The sequence below is a fragment of the Ictidomys tridecemlineatus genome, chromosome 11, assembly GCF_052094955.1.
Source record: "Ictidomys tridecemlineatus isolate mIctTri1 chromosome 11, mIctTri1.hap1, whole genome shotgun sequence".
Taxonomy (NCBI): domain Eukaryota; kingdom Metazoa; phylum Chordata; class Mammalia; order Rodentia; family Sciuridae; genus Ictidomys; species Ictidomys tridecemlineatus.
This window is the reverse complement of record NC_135487.1, coordinates 18,641,468-18,660,649: the sequence shown is the minus strand read 5'-3', so window position 1 is coordinate 18,660,649 and position 19,182 is coordinate 18,641,468. Positions and strand designations below refer to the sequence as shown.

Genomic DNA, 19,182 nt, shown 5'->3' with positions numbered 1-19,182 from the left:
TGTTTGAAGAGTTCTGCTAAAGGGGGGGGGGGAAACTATCAAACTATTCTGAAATCTTGTAAAATGTCCCATCAGGACATTATGTTAAGGATGTTGTGGTGGGTCTTGGGTCTGTATTGGTAGTCTGAATGGGCTATTGAGTCTCCAATTGGAATTATGTTTCAAATTTCCTCCAAGTTTAAAACAGGATATTTAGATTTTTGGGGGGTAGGGTACCAGGGATTAAACTTGGGCTCTGAACCACTGGTCACATCCCAGGCCTATTTGGTATTTTATTTAAAGACAGTATCTCACTGAATTGCTTAGCACCTTCCCATTGCTGAGGCTAGATTTGAACTCAAGATCTTCTTGCCTCGGGGCTGGGGATGTGGCTCAAGCGGTAGTGCGCTCGCCTGGCATGCGTGCGGCCCAGGTTCGATCCTCAGCACCACATACCAACAAAGATGTTGTGTCCGCCGAGAACTAAAAAATAAATATTAAAAATTCTCTCTCTCTCTCTCTCTCTCTCTCTCTCTCTCTCTCTCTCTCTCTCTCTCACTCTCCTCTCTCTCTCTCTCTCTTAAAAAAGAAAAAAAAAAAAGATCTTCCTGCCTCTGCCTCCTGAACTGTTGGGATTACAGGCGTGTGCCACAGTGCCCAGCTGATATTTTGTTTATTTATAAAAAAAAAAAAACAAAGTTCGTTTTTTAATTTTCATTTTGAGTCAGGATCTCTCTAAGTTGTTTGGGGCCTTGTTATGTTGCTGAGTCTGGCTTTGAACCTGTGATCCTCCTACCTCAACCTCTAAAACCACTGGGATTAAAATCATGTGCCTCTGCACCCAGTTTAAGGATTATTCTTAACACAGTAGTCGAAAAAATTCATTTGAAACTGAGGTAGTATCACTCCTCTTCATAAAAACATTTAGCAATTACCCATTTTAGTTCTAATAAAATTAAAATTCCTAAAAAATGCACTGCAAGGCTCTTGGTGACTTGGGGCCTCTCTGACTTCCTCTTCTTCTACACTAGTCCTTTCTCAGTAGGCATCAGGCACACTGGACTCATCACTAGGCAAAACCTTGTCCTGGGTACTTTGCCTTGCTATTACTTCTTTTAAAGCCTCTTTCAGATCCCACCTCAGTGGAGCATGCTCTGAAGTTGTCTAAAATCGCAATATGCCTTTCTTCCCCTTTAACTTTTGTTCCCTCTACCCTGACCATCTCTTTTTCAAACAGCTATACTGAAGTATAATTGCAAAATAACCACTATATTTAGCATGTGTAATTTGTAAGTTTTGACAAATTTATAACCTCTGAAACTATCATCATAATCAATAAAACGAGCATTGTCACCAATAGAAAAAAAAAGGCTTCACTATCACTGCCCATGCTGGTCTTCAACTTGTGAGCTGCCTCAGCATCTTAAGAAGTTGGGTCTGCAGGCATGTACTCTATTGCTGGCTTAGATGATTACCCTCTTAAAAGTCCTCTAACATGGGCTGGGGTTGTAGCTCAGTGGTAGAGCGCTTGCCTAGCACGTGTGAGGCACTGGGTTCGAGCCTCAGCACCATGTAAAAATAAATAAATCAAATGTATTGTGTTCATCTACAACTAAAAAAAAAAAGTTTTCTAGGGGATGGGGTTGTGGCTCAGTGGCAGAACACTTTCCTAGCCTGTGTGAGGCACTGAGTTTGATCCCCAGCACCACATATAAATAAATAAATAATAAAGGTGCATCAACAACTAAAACATTAAAAAAAAAAAGTCCTCTAACATGGCTTAGCAATCTAAAGAATCTCTTTATAACAACTTAGAATTTTAGCTCATTTAATCCTTACGATAATAATCCCCAGTTTATAGATGAGAGTAAGGCTGAGAGACTGTGACTTGCAAAGGAGTACACAGGTACAAATAGAGCCGAGACATAAACTCAGGTCTTCTTTTTTTTTTTTAAAGAGAGGAGAGAGAGAGGGAGAATTTTTAATATTTATTTTTTAGTTCTCGGCGGACACAACATCTTTGTTGGTATGTGGTGCTGAGGATTGAATCCGATCCACACACATGCCAGGCGAGCGCGCTACCGCTTGAGCCACATCCCCAGCCCTAAACTCAGGTCTTCTAACTTGAAGTCTGCGTTTTTGTCCTATAGTACAGTTCTGAGTTTGTCAAGGTCCTGAACTGATGTGACAGTGGGAAAACATTTACCCTACCTCATCTCATTTCTCTTAAAAAGAGATCCCATGTTACCAGTTCTTTACATTAGGGGTTTTCTATCTGTAAGCTTCTAAACACACTTTCTTTTCCTTTTTTTTTTTTTTTTTTTTTTTTGGTACTAGGGATTGAGCCCAGGGGTGCTTTAGCTCGAAACTACATTCCCAGTTCTTTTTATTGTATTTGAAACAGGATTTTGCCCTGAACTTATGATCCTTCTGCATCAGTTTCCTGAGTCATTGGAACTACTGGCACATACCACTGTTCCTAGTGCAAACACAGTTTCCTTCCTTCTTTCTGTCCTTCCTTCCTTCTGTACTGGGGATTTGAACCAAGGTGCTTAATCACTGAGCCACATCTCTAGCCCTTTATTATTTTTTATTTTGAGATAGGGTCTCTCTAAATTGCTGAGGGCCTCATTAGTTGCTTAGGCTAGCTTCAAACTTGAATCCTTTCTGCCCCAACCTACTGAGTCACTGGGATTACAGGTGTGTGCCACTGCAGCCAGCTCCAAACTCAATTTTCTGTTACCTGGTAGAGCTTGATATAGAATCATTTGTGTAGGAACATAGTCATATTATGGACAGGGATCAAATAGGATCCTCCACTTGCAGAGTAAAATGTGGTTTGTTAACCAATTTGATTCCTTTGAGCTCAGGAGCTTTCATAGTGTTTAAAATCACGGGACTATTCAGTATGCAAGGCCTTGCTCCTTCCCTGATTAGAAACTCCTTATTGACTTAAATTTACTAGCAATTCGAAATAAGCTGTTGATTGATCTTATCCTTACTTTGCAGGTTATACTGGAAAGGTAAGCTGCACTCCACTCTAAAGATGCAGTTTTTGCCTTTCAGACTAATCCACTCCCCCCCGCCCCAATAAGGACTAAGCATTAATGTAGTTTAGAAGCTAAACATGACAGCCTACTTTAAATAGTTCTCAAAAAAATTATCTTTGGATTGGGCATAGTCATTTATGCCTGCCTTCACCTTGCAAGTATGAAACTCAGATGGTATATTTATTCATGTGCACTACTTCTTATTCCTAGTAAGAATGAGGCCTTGTGGCTTGGAATGACAATATGGAAGTAGTGTCAAATTGCTGTAATGTTTCTTTGGCTGCAAATTCTCCTTGCATTCCAGGGTTGAAAATACAGAACTCTTTTCTTTTTCTAAAAAACAAAACATTGTAGAAAGAGTCCACTGGTATGTTGTTTTTCAGGGAGGGTTTGAAAGCTTCAGCTTTACACTTGTTTCCTGAGAGGTAGTGGTTTGGTGGTAGTGGTTGTTGTTTGGTGTGTGGGTATGTGTGTGTGTGTGTGTGATTGGAGTTTTAATCCCGGGGCACTTTACCACGATCATCATCTTTTTTTTTGAGAGAGAGAGGGTCTCACTAAGTTGCTGAGGCTAACTTCAAACTTGCAGTCCTCCTGCCTCAGCCTCCTGAGTTGTTGGGATTACAGGTGTGTACCACTGCACATGGCCTGAGATATAGATTTGAAGGGTTTTAACCTACAGCAGAGACTTTGAAAGTTGCAGGTTATAGAACCTAAAGTGACCTTTTCACCCCTTAGAAGAACTTATGTGTCTCTGTTGTAGGATGATGGTAAGTTCAAGGCCGCTTGGAGATAACCCAAATCATCTTGGTTGTTCAATGGATTTTTGTGTTTTTTTTTGTACTAGAGATTTAACCCAGAAGTCACATTCCCCAACCCTTTTTATTTTTTGAGACAGGGTCTCACTAAGTTGTTTAGGGTCTTGCTAAGTTGCTGAGGCTGGTTTTGAACCTGTGATCCTCCTGCTGCTGTTTCCTGATTTGCTAGGATTACATGCATGTGCCACCATGCCTAGCTGTTCAATGAACTTTTGAAGCTCCAGTGAGAAAGTAATTTATTATTTATCATATTAATTGTGGGCACCTTATGGGTTCTCTTAATTCCCAATCTGTTTTTTTAAAATATATTTTTTAGTTGTAGATGGACACAGTACCTTTATTTTATTTTTATGTGGTTCTGGGGATCGAACCCAGTGCCTCACACATGCTAAGCAAGCACTCTACCACTGAGCCACAAACCCAGCCCCTCCCAATCTGTTTTTTGGAACCATTTTACAAGTTGCTTTACAGATAGCAAGGGGATGAGTGCTACAGATAAATGTGTAGACATATTGTCTTTCAGGATTAATTTTTGCATTACACCTATTGATTTTATTCAGCCTGCTTTGAGTGTCATTACCGTTCAGAGAGTTTGCTAAGAAGGCTCTATTAGTTATAAAGCATATTCAGACCACCCAAACTATGGAGACTATATCTCTGGATGTAAGGGGAAGCATAGGTATGTGTGTATGTGTTGGAGGAGTGGGGAATACAATTTTTAGTAGGCAGGTTTTGTGTCCATTTATGACATTCCTAAGCACTAGTGACTTGGTTCCTTTGGTCTTTACAGGTAAATACGCAGAGGACATTTTTGGAGAGCTCTTTACTCAGGCAAATACCTTTGCCTCTCGCGTAAGCACCCTTGCTGAGAGGGTTGACCGACTACAAGTTAAAGTCACTCAGCTGGATCCCAAAGAAGAAGAAGGTAAGGAAGCTGAGCTCAGCATTTATAGGCTCTGGTGAGCAGTTTCTTAGAATTTCTTCTCCTGATTTATAAAAAAGCAAGGAGAAAAATCAGAGACCTATGGAGATATGTTTTGAAATGACATAAACCTGGGAGGTGTAAAGAAACCTTTTTAGTGCTACCACATGCTTCCTTTCTCCACATACTTCCCCATATACTTCCTTTTTCCCTTTCCCCCAATTCCTTCATTCTCAAATTTCCTTTCATATTTTGCTACCATTAAAGTACTTGGAAGATTCATTCCACTTAAGAAGAGAGTCTGCTAGATCTAGCTACATAGTAAACCTCTATGTTGCCTCATTTTGTTCAGTCCTGAAATGGCTGGGCTGCTTACAGTCTTGTGGGGCTTCCCCAGAGGAGGAAGGAAAAAAAAAAAAAAAACCTGGCTGCAGACAGCTGCAGCCAAGAAATGCAGCAGCTGAGGCCTCTCTGACTGGTGTGACTCAATGTTTGTTCAAATAGCCTGTCGTCCATTTTCTAACACCTTCCATCTTCTCTCAGTGTCACTACAAGGAATCAACACCCGAAAGGCTTTCAGAAGCTCTACCATTCAAGACCAGAAGCTTTTTGACAGAAATTCTCTCCCAGTGCCTGTCTTGGAAACATACAATACCTGTGATACTCCACCCCCTCTCAACAATCTCACCCCTTACAGGTAACAGTTGCTTAGCCTTTCCTTTTTTTGGTCTATAGTTAACAACACTAGATTGTCTAAAATATCTGAAGATGTTGTTACATCAGGGGATTGTACCAAAAGCTTACTTCCTACACAGGAGTTGCTTGAGTAACAGAAGCTAAAGAGCCTTAAAAGCTATTGTCACTTACTATTGTTTGGTTTCTGAAATTCATACTGAATATAATACATATTGAAAGTTTGGTGTAACATTGCATGCTGCAGAGTTTAATTTGGTGTAAGCTAGGTCCATCTTGGGTTTCATCCAAGGAATTTAGTTATTATAGAACCAAATGGACTTTGTTACAAGGCGGTCCTACAGCATGGATCCCAGGGGCAACGTTCTAGAAAGGCTCCCACACTTATTTGGAAACCACTAGATTACCAGATGTTTGGGGTATGTTCATGGAGCCAGCTTCATGAACTGGCTGCTCTGGGCCCAGAATGGTCCTTCCAAAGCTTAAGGAGTAATTGGCATTCTTGCAAGTTATTGTCATTCACTTTGTTTTGAACATTCTTTCTGTATTTCTTCTGCAAGGACCTACCCTTCTGTGGCTGGACTTGAAAAAGAAGGTAGCCTTAAAGACAATTTAAAAGCACCTCCTTTCTACTAGTGGTTTCGTAGTACAAAACCTCTGAATGGGCAGAAAGTGAATATTTATCTTGCTTGTATCCTTAAATATCTTTGGGACAGGTAAAAAGTAATTACAGATAGCTGGAGGCAGATGTTTTCTTTATTTTATTTTTATGTGGTGCTGAGAATCAAACCCAGGGCCTCACAGCACTCTACCGCTGAGTCACAACCCCCGTCCCTGGAGGCAGATGTTTTCTATCAGACATGAATACACTGCAAAGCAGTGTGTGTATGTGTGTGTGTGTGTGTGTACACATTGTGTGTGTGTGTCCCTCCCTGTGAAATTCAAGGATACCATTCCGATTCAGGGACCATGGAATGGGAACTTGGTAGTTTCTCACACAGAGAAAGTACAAAGCATCCACCCTTTTTTATTACTATATGAAATTATGCTTGCCCCTTGGCTTTTAAAGGGACTAGTAAACATAGCAGGCCAGAACTTTGACTTAATAGTCTCCATTCTGTAGTCTAGTTGGCTGTGGGCAGAGAAGTATGGGGCAGAAAGGGGTCACACACCTGATAACATTATGGGGAATGTTATACAGGTGGTTTGTGTGGTAAGATAGTTTTATTGTTCAGATAATTTTATTTTTCAGGGAATGATATTGTCTTTGTAAACATACAATATCAGAATTAGCATCTCCTCTTATTTTTCTGGATTTGACCTAAGAGAAACAACAGTAGGATATCCAACTCTGAACAAGATTTAATATGAAAATTATTAGTGTTTGATTTAGAAACATTTTCTCTGTGTTGTGATAGGATTGAAAGGTAGAAAATAAAATTGCCTTTCCAATACTTTTTTTGTTCAGAATAATGTTAAAATAAATGTTCACCCTGAAGCACGTGCTTTCTGGACAGTGAGGGGCTTAACCATGCCAAAATGATCATTAAGTCTGGCAGATGGCACCTTATATTGACATTCAATAGCTCACTATGTAGCACTGTCATAGTCATTAAGAGATGGTGAGTAAACCTTGTAGTCTTAAAACTGCTGGCCATCTGTTCTCATTGAGGCCCCCTTGTGGTGGGGGTGAGGGTGGATGCTGCACTATTGTAGAAGGAAGCAAAAAGGTGCAGTGCTGTGGTTATCTGTGTATAGAGAAATAACAGCTGTACACACATACATACATTTGTTTATATTTGTGTATACATGTAAACCTGTATATGAGTGTTCAGGTTTCAGGTGGGTTGAAGGCCACTGAAGAGTCCTGGGGAATTGGTGGGGAAAGAGGAAACAGTAACAGAAATCCCCTTGGATGTGCTAGCATATCCAGATGTCCTCAGGGAGCTGTCTGTGGCCATGCAGATCATTGAAAATAATCAGAATCTCTACTGCTGTAGTTTATTCTTGCCCTAACCATGCCAATTCCTCTATCAGGAATTGAAAGTAATGAGAAAGTTCTTAAGAAGTAGAGAGGTGCCATTCAGGGGCATTGAAATGCAGGTAAGGAGAGGAAATATGCAATCGATTTGAATGACTGCTTGATTCCTTGGTGTAAAAACTGCTAACTGGTAGGTGTTTGGAATATTGGATTTGGTTGGGAGCTCATCTGTCTACTGACAGCTACTTGTCTTCATTTCTATCCCAGGGATGATGGAAAAGAGGCACTCAAATTCTACACCGACCCTTCATACTTCTTTGATCTTTGGAAGGAGAAGATGCTGCAGGACACCAAGGATATCATGAAAGAGAAGAGAAAGCATAGGGTGAGGGGAAAGGGGCCTCTGTTCTACACATCAGTAGGCACGATTGTGGAGGGGGGATAAAAAGGAAGCCAGTCTTATGTGAAGTAATTCCGAATGGCTGCTTGCTTGGATGCCAGGTGAAACTCTTAAAAAAAATGTGTCCACACCAAGCACCACCAAGATGAAAGTACAAATCACACCAAAAATGTGTTTGTTCCCCCTGGTGCTATTAACAATTGAGTATATTCAGGCTGAGTTTTAGAAATTGACTTTTCTATTCACCATTTATTTCTCTTGCAATTTGCACCTGACTCTGCTGGACACTTGAGCTAGGTTAGTCCCTTCCCCGCCAGTTTTGCAGCTCATTTCTCAGAGACTAACACAGGTTCTGCAGTGTTTGATTTGCAACAGGAGCAGTTTAACACCTTCGTTCCTGCTTGGTTAGCACCAGGGGAGTGGATATGTCTGGTTTGTGGATATGCCCCTTTCTCCTAGGCTCCTGGTGCTATGTATATGACCTACCAGTTTTGACCTCACAATCCCATTAGCATGGCTGCCAGCAGGCCCAAGAGAATGCCATAGGCTAGTCCAGCTTCACAGGATGGAAAATTCTTCCGTGGTTTTGTTTTGTTTTGTTTTTTAAATATTTCCTTATATCTGTCCCAGATATCTGCAGCTGTCATTCCTTCTCATCTCTCTTAACTGTTCTTTGTGGCAGAGCAAGTAACAAATGACTGGTTACTAACTTCCTAACAATTAGAGCTTTTCAAAGACATGAAAGAGTTACTTAGAGAGGTAGTAGTCTTCCCATTGCTAGAGGTGTTTAATTGTGGGACTGAGCAAGTGTTTTGCCTAGAAGGTGGTTTGAATTAGACGACCTCTAGGTCACCCCAGACCTAGTAATTCTATAAATTCTGCTCTTATCATAAGTTGTTGTCTAGATAAATCATCTCTTAAATATACATCTTTGAAGATGGGTGGAATTTTAATGAAGAACTTTGGAAAATAGTTCCCAAAGATTTTTTTGTTGTTCCTTTTCATTATAGAAAGAAAAGAAAGATAATCCAAATCGAGGGAATGTAAACCCACGTAAAATCAAGACACGTAAAGAAGAATGGGAGAAAATGAAGATGGGACAAGAATTTGTGGAGTCCAAAGAAAAGCTGGGGCCTTCTGGGTAAGTGAAGCATTCTTTGAAGGATCTGGGGATCTGGGGACAATAGTCTGACAGCTCTGCCATGACACCTTTTACACCCCCTGAAATCTGGCTTTGTTGTTTTGATCAATACTGCTATTAATCAGCTACTTTTAAGTGCATCCATCTGGTGATTAAAATTTGCTAAATAAATCAAAGAGACTCAGCAATTTAAATGAGGTAACTGGAGTGGTCTGGAAAAGAAGGCCCCTGGCTTCTAGTGCCCTTATTCTGCCAGACACTAGTATGTCTGAGGGTCTCAGAGGAAAAATTGGAAGGGGAAGAAAAGTGGTCTTGGGAGCCTTTTGCCTCCACAGCATGGTTTGAAGGTCATACCTAAGAGCCAAGCATTTTGAGGGAGTGAGGAAGGCCAGGCAAAGAAATTGTGCACATCACCAGAGCAACTTTTCAGCCAGCTTTTGTCAGTCTTAGAGAGAAGCTAGCCAAGGAGTTGAATGCAGATCTCAGAGTCAGTGTGGGAAAGGTTGCTTGGCTACTGTGGAGGCTATATATCTCTGTGGAGAAATGGGAGATGTCAGTCTGACCCCATTTCCCAATACCAAATCACACTGGAAGTTTAAAGGGGAAAAATGGTGTTTAAACTTGGTTTGATGTTCTTATCCTGTTGTCTGACCTATATGACATTCAAAGCCAAATCACCAGGACTGTTTGGCATGAATGTTGCTCTGGTTTTTCCTCTAAATACATTGTATCCGGGTTGTCAGAGAACCATGCCCGCCTATGCAGGGTGTCTAGGATTGATAAAAGGAAAGAGTTAAGTTGTTCTTGCTTTTAGGAGTAACTCTACCATGAAAATCTTGACTTTTAAAAATCTTGACACTTCTGACACTTGTTCTTCCTGGATTAAGAGATTTGTTTTAAAGAGTGATGAAGATAGAATAAAGGTGAACCTTTCTTTCTTTCAGCCCTGAGGGTGTCTTCATTACCTTCACCTCCCAATAAAAGGGGCTATTTTGTTCTGTGGTCCCATCCTCTTCAGACAGGCATTTATCATAGGTTCAGTGAACTTTAAGGCCAGAAGCTTATATGTTCATAATGTCAGCTATTATGTATGTCTTTTTTTGTGGGATGGGGGTGGTGAAAATGAGGAGTTTGCCTCTCATTTTCTCATTGTCCAGGAGTTTGGAGTTGGGCTGCTGGCTAGTCTATCTGGACATACTTGTTGGTGAACCTATCGAGATGTGCCCAGCCTACACAGCTCCAGGCTTTGGGGATTTTCCACATCAGAGCATCATTTGATTCAGTTAGTTCCCTCCAATTCTGTTCTCCCTGGGATCTGTTTTTGATGAGGTCTTTAGAACCCAACAGTGGTGGAAAGAAGGGGGAAGTGGGCAGAGCAGAACAGATTTTGCTAGCTGATGCTTGGTATATTTGTGCTTGTATGGAAACTTATTGCTTGATGTATTTATGCTTTTTTTGAAGTTTTGATGTTGTTCACCCAGAGCAAATTCCCCCAAGGCCAAGTTCTCTGAGGCAGATTTTCACGAGGCAAGCCCTAACACCCTACTTTTAATCGGCAGCTCATTTTGTTTGATAAGAGACCTGGCAGAGAGATCTCAATTACTACCACACAGCAACCTGCATTCAGCCTTGGCTTGATTTTGCAATCAAATGCCTCCTTGGCCTTTGAGTACTCTAGAGGCTTGCCGACCTCAAAATCAGGCTGCATGCCAGTCACATGTTTGTAGCTCACTGGCCTGTAGACTTGCCTTCACTCCTTGCACAAGACTGGCTTTGGGATTCAGGTATGGCTGCAACTAACACTCAGAAGAAAATGTAAAAGATTTTGGTTTGACAAAGCTGGCACTGGGTAAAAAACAACAGGGTTTTGGTAATCTGGATTGAATCCCGTTATTACAAACAGTCCATCAGAAATGACTGGGATATACATAACAGTACAATATTTAGTCCTTAAATAAAATTTCAGGAAAATCTGCTTATTTCTCCCTAATAGCTTTTGTATCAAATGCATTTTGTGGACTTTTTTAAGAAAATACCACTCAGGCTCTTTAAATGACAGTTTTTGGCATTGGGTTTATTGTCAGGTATTCACCCGCCTTAGTGTACCAGAATGGCAGCATTGGCTCTATTGAAAATGTGGATGTAGGCAGCTATCCACCACCACCACAGTCAGACTCCGCCTCTTCACCTTCACCTTCTTTCTCTGAGGAGAACTTGCCTCCCCCACCAGCAGAATTCAGGTAAATGATGGAACCTCTCCCCTCTAAGAACATACAAAAACAAAATAAAAGTTCAAAATCTGGGCCAGGACTACTAAAATAAGTTCAGGCAAGACAGCCTGTATAATAGAAGTAGTTATCATTTATCAGATGTTTCAAGGTGCTAGGCATTGTGCTACACACCATTTATGTTGCTTAATGCCCACAAGAGTCCTTTTGAGTTAGGCACTCTTATTCCCATGTTACAGATGAGTAAAATGCGAGGCAGACAATGAATTTCCCTAAAGTCACACAGCCAAAAAGAAACAGAGCCACAATTGACCACTCTAATTCCCAAGACTGTGTTCTTAACTATTCAATATTCTGTCTATACCTGAACAAATAGAAGTCACCAATTGTTCTTGTTTTTTTCACTTAGCTTTAACTCAGTCTGAAATGTTGTGTTACAATCTGCTGGCCATAAAATACTTATCAGACACTTTGCCCACAATCTAGGAACCTTGCAAATAGTTACTTCCCTCTCCTATTGCCTCTGGTTCATTTCGCTGCTGGGTAGACTCTCCAGAAAGAATGAAGCTAAGGGAAAGGGGGTAAAACTTAGACTCTGTCCATTTTGATATTTGTCAGTGTCCCTGGCAGAGGGGAATAGAGGAAAAGATTGCTTATAATGGCTGAAAAGAGACCTGAGAATTTTTTGGATTACACTATTTTCTCAGTTACTTTTTGTCTTTCTGATGTCTGACAAATGAAAGCTTTGAAAAATGCACTTTACTCCCTGGACACTATTTAATTAGCAACTGAATATGTTGAGGCCCTCTCAAATGGAGACTTAAAGTACTGATGCCCACTTGTCCTCTCCCCTATTCTTCTTGGCCCTTGAAACCACTAATCCCAAATCTCCTGCCTCCCAGATCACTTCCTGCTGGTTACCCTGTCAGATGCAGCTAAGGCTTGAAGGTCTGTGGAAAATTCCAAGATGGATGCTTTCCTAAGGAGTAGCTATTAGTGCAGGGCAGATGCAAAGGTGGTAAAAGAAAACCCTCAGTCTCACACATGGCCTGAGACCTTGTAGCTACAACTGCACAAATCTGATCCCAGGAGAAGGGGAGGCTTAATCCTCTTTCAAACCTAGATCAAGAATTGGTGGCACACGCATTTCATGTCTCTCAGATCCTCAAATGGAGGCTCATTCTCTCTCAAGTGAAGATGCATGCACCTAAATCAGGTGCACCTGACTCAGGTTTGGTCAGCTCAAAATAGGTTTCCTGCATTCATCAGATCTGGTGAATGTTAATAGCCTGAGACACAGCCCAGTGGGAGGGTAGTATTTGAATTTTCATTCCAGTTCTTTCTTATGTGCATTCTTAGTCCTTTCTATTTGAGACATGATGAAATATTAGAGTCAACCAAAAGGAGCCTAAGTTACAAGCCTACCTTTAGATGGGTGTTCACTTCCTGAGAGTGATGGTGGGTCTCTTTTCTTTGGCCTTATAGCTATCCAGCAGACAACCAAAGAGGATCTGGCTTGGCTGGACCCAAAAGATCCAGCGTGGTTAGCCCAAGCCATCCACCCCCAGCTCCTCCTCTGGGTTCTCCACCAGGCCCCAAACCTGGGTTTGCTCCACCACCTGCCCCTCCTCCTCCACCTCCAATGGGCATTCCACCTCCACCACCACCCATAGGATTTGGGTCTCCAGGGACCCCTCCACCACCTTCACCCCCATCTTTTCCACCTCACCCTGATTTTGCTGCCCCTCCACCACCTCCCCTGCCACCTGCAGTGGACTACCCCACTCTGCCACCACCTCCCTTGTCCCAACCAGTAGGCGGTGCGCCTCCCCCTCCCCCTCCCCCCTCCCCCTCCAGGACCTCCACCTCTCCCTTTCAGTGGTGGGGATGGCCAGCCTGCCATACCACCACCGCCGCTTTCTGATGCCACTAAGCCCAAGTCCTCCTTGCCTGCTGTGAGTGATGCCCGTAGCGACCTGCTTTCTGCCATCCGTCAAGGTAAATCCCAGTGGGTGGGTTTGGGACCATGAAGCCTTGTTTTTCTGAAGCTGGGAAAAGGGATCTGTGCCTTTTCCAGAGAATGGCTTTCATTGAGTTATGGAGAGGTTGGAACTTCAGATCTCAGCAGACTGAAAAAAAGACTTCACACCCTGAAAATATGAGATTTCTTTCCACATTAGTCTAAAGTAAAGAATTCTTAACTTGGCATCTTGGATCTTCTTGAAAATGTGTACTTTGCTGTGCAGGTGGTGAACACCTTTAATCCCAGCAACTTATCGAGGGCCCAAGCAATTTAACAAGATCCTGTCTCAAAATAAAAAAAATGTGGCTCAGTGGTTAAGCCCCCCTGGGTTCAGTTCCTGGTACCAAAAAAGAAAATGTATGCTGTGTGTGCATGCGCGCACCTGTATTTTTTTCCCATTTAGAAAGTATCCCCATTTTTCCTCAGGTACCCAGGAAATATCAAGAGTCACAGTCCCAGAGAGCCCCTCTTTAGCTGCACTCTGTCACTCCCTGTGCTTTTCCATTGCTCCACCTTTTCTATACTCCCTCCCTCCACCCTCTTTTCTTTTTCTCCCTATTTCCACTTATCCCCTTTCCTTTTATCCCCTTCTATATTTTCTCCCTTTCCCTTCCTTTATCCGCCCCCCTCCTCTCTCTGTCATCATCTCACCAGCCTGGAGCATTTATTCTCTGCCAGTGGCCAGGTCTGGTCCCTAGGGGGTTGGAGTGGTTGGTTCTGTTTGTGATTCTCAAGGGACTTCTAGTATAGAGAAGACAGTCCAGAGCTGCTGAGCCCCATTAATGGTCATTGGACTTGGACAGCCCGAGTCCCACTCCAAGCCTTGTGAGAAAGTATTATCCTCAGCAGCCAGGAAAAATGCCATGCTTTAGACACACTTATAGTACCAGGATATGGGCTGGGGATGTGGCTCAAGTGGTAGCGCGCTCGCCTGGCATGTGTGCGGCCCGGGTTCGATCCTCAGCACCACATACCAACAAAGATGTTATGTCCGCCGAGAACTAAAAAAAAATAAAAATAAATAAATATTATAGTACCAGGATACTGATTTTTTTTTTTTCTTTTTTGGTACCAGAGATTGAACCCAAGGGTGCTTTTAATCACTGAGCCACATCCCCAGCCCTTTTATTTTTTATTTTGAGACAGGGTCTTGCTAAGTTGCTTATGGCTTTGCTGAATTGCTAAGGCTGGCCTTGAATTTTCAATCCTCCTGTCTCAGCTTCAAAGTCTTTAGGACTACAGGCATGTGCCACCATGCCCAGCAAGAATCCTCATTTCTTTTTTTCTTTTTTTTTTTTTTTTTGGTGCTGGGGATTGAACCCAGGGCCTTGTGCATGTGAGGCAAGCACTCTACCAACTGAGCTAAATCCCCAGCCCCAAGAACCCTCATTTCTTAAAGCCCATCTTTCCTTCTCTTCCTGCCAACCTTTCCCAGAGGATCCTTCTTTTTCTCAATTTTGTACAGTTCTCCCACCACTAGTGGTCATTTCCCCTTAGGGCTAGATGGATTTTTTTTTTCCCCCTCAGTTCTGAGAATCAAACCCAGGGCTTCACACACGCTACATCCCTCAATCCAGGATACACCTTCTTAACCCTTCTCCCTCTCCATCACCAGGCTTTCAGCTACGAAGGGTTGAAGAACAGCGGGAGCAAGAGAAACGAGATGTTGTGGGCAATGATGTGGCCACCATCCTGTCACGTCGTATTGCTGTTGAGTACAGTGACTCGGAAGATGACTCCTCTGAATTTGATGAGGACGACTGGTCGGATTAACTCTTTCTGCCTGCCGCCCACCTCCTTTTCTTTCCTTCCTACCTTCCTTTTTTGATGCCTATCCTAATAGTCCTGTGGGAGGGGGAGAAACAAAAGAATTTCAAGGGCCAAAGCCTTCCCTGAAGCAACCAAAGATATATCCAAGTGCTTCCTCCAAATCAACATGTATTTTCTCTCCCTATTGTTAAGAGCATGGGCTCCTGAGTTTCATAGCTAAGATGAGATGTTCCCTGGTTCCTTCAAGCGACTGTCACATATTGAAAGGAAGGAAAACCCCCCAAAGCAGATTTCTTTGATTGGGTTTCAATGGGAAATGGTATTCTTCGCTAGGAGCCATTTTCAATTGAATTCCAACCATCTTCTGGTCCTAAAGTACTGAGAGCAGACTGTGGGGACACAGTTGTCCCCCTTTCCTGTGTCCTAAGAGGGCAGAGCAGTCTGAGTACCCCGAAGCCAGACCACCTCTTGCCTACTCCTGCTGTCTGCCCTAATTAGCAGGGTGGGGCTGCCTTTTATTCAGTGATCTTTTGACCTGGGATATTTTTTATTCCAGGAGGTAACAGACCACTACAGAGTGTCTCATCCACTTTTCCCAGAAACAAGGTCTCTGAAGGCTGAGGCTGTTGCCTCCCTCCTAGACTCCCTCTTATCAAGTATGATGGTAAAGTGTCCTTTAAATACCCCTTCCTTGCCCTTAGGTGCCTTTAGGCTATATAGCTCAGTTTTAACCTCTAATATCTATGACCAAACTAGCCCTGACACACAGGGACATGGGTGGGCTTCTGCTGACTGTCAGGAGCAAAGCTTAGAGACTTGGAACTACAGAACTAGAAGGATGGTAGGATTCCTTGGGTCTGCCCTCTTAAAGATGATGAGGCCTAGACAAGGGAAGTGACTTGCTCAAGGTCACACAGTTGGATAGTAATGGAGCAAGAGCCCAGACATCCTGATTCCAAGTCACCTGTGCTTTCTGGGACCAAATAATGGGCACCTGCTGGAGTCTGGGCAGAGCAGTCTTGGCTCTGTGCTGCTCCAGACCTCCCCATAGGCAGGGGTCCCAGTCGGAGGCTCAGTGCCTGTGCCAGCCCTGTCAGTGCTGCTCAGACCTTATAGCCTCTCATGTAACCCTTTGTTGCCCCTTCCTATCATCAGCCAACAACATGGCCTAGGAGCTGTGCTTCTGGGAAACCAGAGAGAAAAAGAAGAGGGCAGGCAGCTTTGACAGGTGCTGTTTTCAGTTTTACTGCAACTCCTCCCCCTTTTATTTCCCCAATTTAAGCATAGGTTCTACCAGCTGTAGAAACTTGAGTCCCTCAGGCTGGCAGCCACCCCAGGTACCTGCCTTGGTGTGTGTGTTGGGGGGTGCCTAGCAGCCGTGAAGAGGGCTGAAGGGTGGAAGGACTCAAGGTCTTCCCTTATTTCACATGGTAATGTTCATCCCCCCACCCCCAGCCACTTCCCAGAGTTTATACACAGGTGCTATTATTTAGGAAAAAACTGGTCAGCTCTGGCCAACAGCAAGGTTTTTCTCTTCTGCCCCAACTATTGTGTGGCCTCTCATGCTGAAATCAGCTTCTCCAGCTTTCAGAGCCTGAAACAAAGAGAAAAAGGATCTGTCTCTACCCAGCACAGCAAATGGTTGTAGTAATTGCCAAAGCCCTCATAAACCCCTCCGGCTTGAGGAGAGTATGATCGTGGGCACTGCTGCCTGCCCTTGCTGAATACCTCCCTCTGCCTCCTTTCTTGAACTTAGGATGTGGGGAGAGCCTGCAAGTGCCAGAATATGCTTCTGCTGCAGCTACTCCAGAGTGTGCCCTCCTCCTACTCCCCAGATAAGGTATCTCCTACACAGGGCTTGGCACCCAACTCCATGCTGAGCACACCAGGCTGGGCCTGCCCAGCCATGTCCCCTACTTGCACTTTGGAAGCCGAAGGTCCTTTTATCAGAACCCTGAAATGCTGTTGAAGGTGCCCCGGCTGCAGCCCAGCAGCGGCTGGAGAGGCAGGCGGAGGCCAGTGTTTCTCCCAAATAGGAGTCCTGGGGCCTGGCCAGGCCAGGGTTTGGGCCTAATGGCTGTGAGTAAATTACCCCCATCCTCCTCCTTTCCGGAAGAGGGGGAGCCAGAGCCACTCACTATCATTCTGCTCTGACCTTGAAGGGGGTGGTGTTGGCCTGGCTTCTGGAATGGACAGAGTCCACTGCAGAAAGGGCTGGGGGCAGGAGGAGGTGGGGAGGGGCCCTGCCTGCGGAAGGTAGGATTAGATCATTAGCTCAGTGACCTCCTAGGGTTTCGATGTGCTGTGTTCTCATCCTACAGCTGGTTTGGTAATGATCTGCAAGTCCCGGAGAGCAACAGCACAGCTCTGCCTGACGCTCTCATTAAAATCTATGCAGCCAAGCTCGGCTCTTTGTAGCAGCCGGCCTTGCGAAGCCTCCTCAGCTCGGGGGGCTGGGGACCCAGTCAGCTGAGAGGCCCTCTGGGCTCTACTTATGCATATGTGCACCAAAAAAAAAAAAAAAAAGTGCTTCTTGAAACCCAAAGTCCTTTAAAATGATAAAGGATCCAATGCAGGTAGATATGTCTTTGGAATTCTATAATTGTAGGATACAAAGTTTAGTGATTATTTAAACCAAACAGCTGAGGCTGGTAAGAGTATGAACAATGGCCTGTGAGGGCTCTTAAGTACCAAAGCCAAGGAGCCACCTTCCTTCCTGGTCTGCCCAGCCCAGGGGACCTGCCCCCATTCCTGTGGCCCAGGGGCCCAGCTTCCAATCGGCAGTGTCAGAAGTGACTTGTGGCTTTGCCTTGGTCGTGAGATGATTTCATTCCAAAGGAGCAGGCGGGGGGGGGGGGGGGGTTGATCCCTTGGAGGCTCAGAGCAGCTGGCCCAAGCTCCAGCTTGCCTCCAATGGAAGCTTGGGCGCCCTCAGAAACGACCCTGACCAATGTCACCGCAGAGCCGAGGCGGTGTTGTCAGGGCTAATGTGAAATCTCTTCCCGTGGCGCCGATCCTCCGACTCTGCAGCGCCAGCTTGGACAGATTGAGGTCTCTGTGGCTTTGGTGACCCTGCTTATGCATTCCCACCGTGTCCCTGCTCTGCTCTAGGACTGCCTCCCTCTGCAACCCCTCACCTGACCTCAGGGCCTGGGAAGGGAGGCAGTGCACCACGCCCAGGTGCTTCTGCTCAGGAGAGATGTCAGCCTTCCTGGGGGGCAGCAAGCTTTGAGCTCTGCCAGGGTGCAGCTGGCCAGGGTACAGCTGATCTGGGACCAGGTGTCCCACCGAAAAGTGCCTCTCTGTGCCTTCTGTTACTGTATTAACTTCATTCAGTTAATTCACTTGAGAAACTAACCAATTTTTACTTTCTGTCTAGAATGATGTACATGTAGGAGAGTAAGCTGTAATGCTCCCAAAGTGCCTTGTTTTCTCTGATATAAATATATTTATAAGGACATATTCCAATGGGTTCTTGGGTATGTTTGCCACATGGAGATTTTAGGGCATGAGCAAGTATAGTGGGGATGCCTTCTGCAAAAAGGCCCTTTCCCCTGAGAATAGGGAAGGGGCTCTTCGGTTGGAAATCCAAGCGGTGGGGTTAAGTCAAATCCCCACAGTTACCCTTTCCTCCTCTGCCCTGTTTTTCTAAGACCCTAGAAGGATGTCCAATTGTTTGAATCCCTGCAGCTCCAAGCCTGGTCTCATTTGCTTTCCTGCCAGGCTCATGTGTATATATATACCTGTATCCCAGTGATTTGAAGATTCCATGTAACTATTATGTATACACATGAATACTTAAATACCAATATTTTCAATAATTTGATAGTCTTTGTAGTCACTCAGCCACCTCTGAGGGTGTGTGTGAGTGTGTGTGTGGGTGTATGTGTGTGATGGGAGAAGAGATCAGAAGGGGCAATACTGATAGCCACGGGCTGTGACAGCTCAGAGGGGTTCAGCCTGGGTGGGCTCAAAGGGCAGGAGGCTTCTGGGCAAAGACCCAAGTTGGGGGACCAGAGGTGCAGACCCCCAGGCCTCTTTCCCCATGAGGAGGGTGTGTGTGCCAGATACTGGCTGCTGACAGCTCCTTCCACCAGGCAGGAGAGGAGCACAGGCTGAATGTTGATGCTGCCTCCCAACATCTGGCCGGCATCTTGTCTGCCTCTCAGACCCATGCAAC

General features: G+C 44.2%; 1 protein-coding gene across 1 annotated transcript in view; it reads left to right on the top strand.

Moving 5' to 3' along the window:
- Wasf2 (WASP family member 2) overlaps positions 1 to 18,823 on the top strand; it is a 76,372-nt gene extending 57,549 nt beyond the window's left edge. Inside the window, 8 exon segments of the mRNA XM_078025697.1 lie at positions 4,635 to 4,769; positions 5,310 to 5,463; positions 7,708 to 7,825; positions 8,851 to 8,981; positions 11,066 to 11,221; positions 12,695 to 13,049; positions 13,051 to 13,207; positions 14,848 to 18,823. Coding sequence (XP_077881823.1) covers positions 4,635 to 4,769; positions 5,310 to 5,463; positions 7,708 to 7,825; positions 8,851 to 8,981; positions 11,066 to 11,221; positions 12,695 to 13,049; positions 13,051 to 13,207; positions 14,848 to 15,005 — 1,364 coding nt within the window. The 3' untranslated portion in view covers positions 15,006 to 18,823.
- Positions 18,824 to 19,182: the final 359 nt, after the last annotated feature.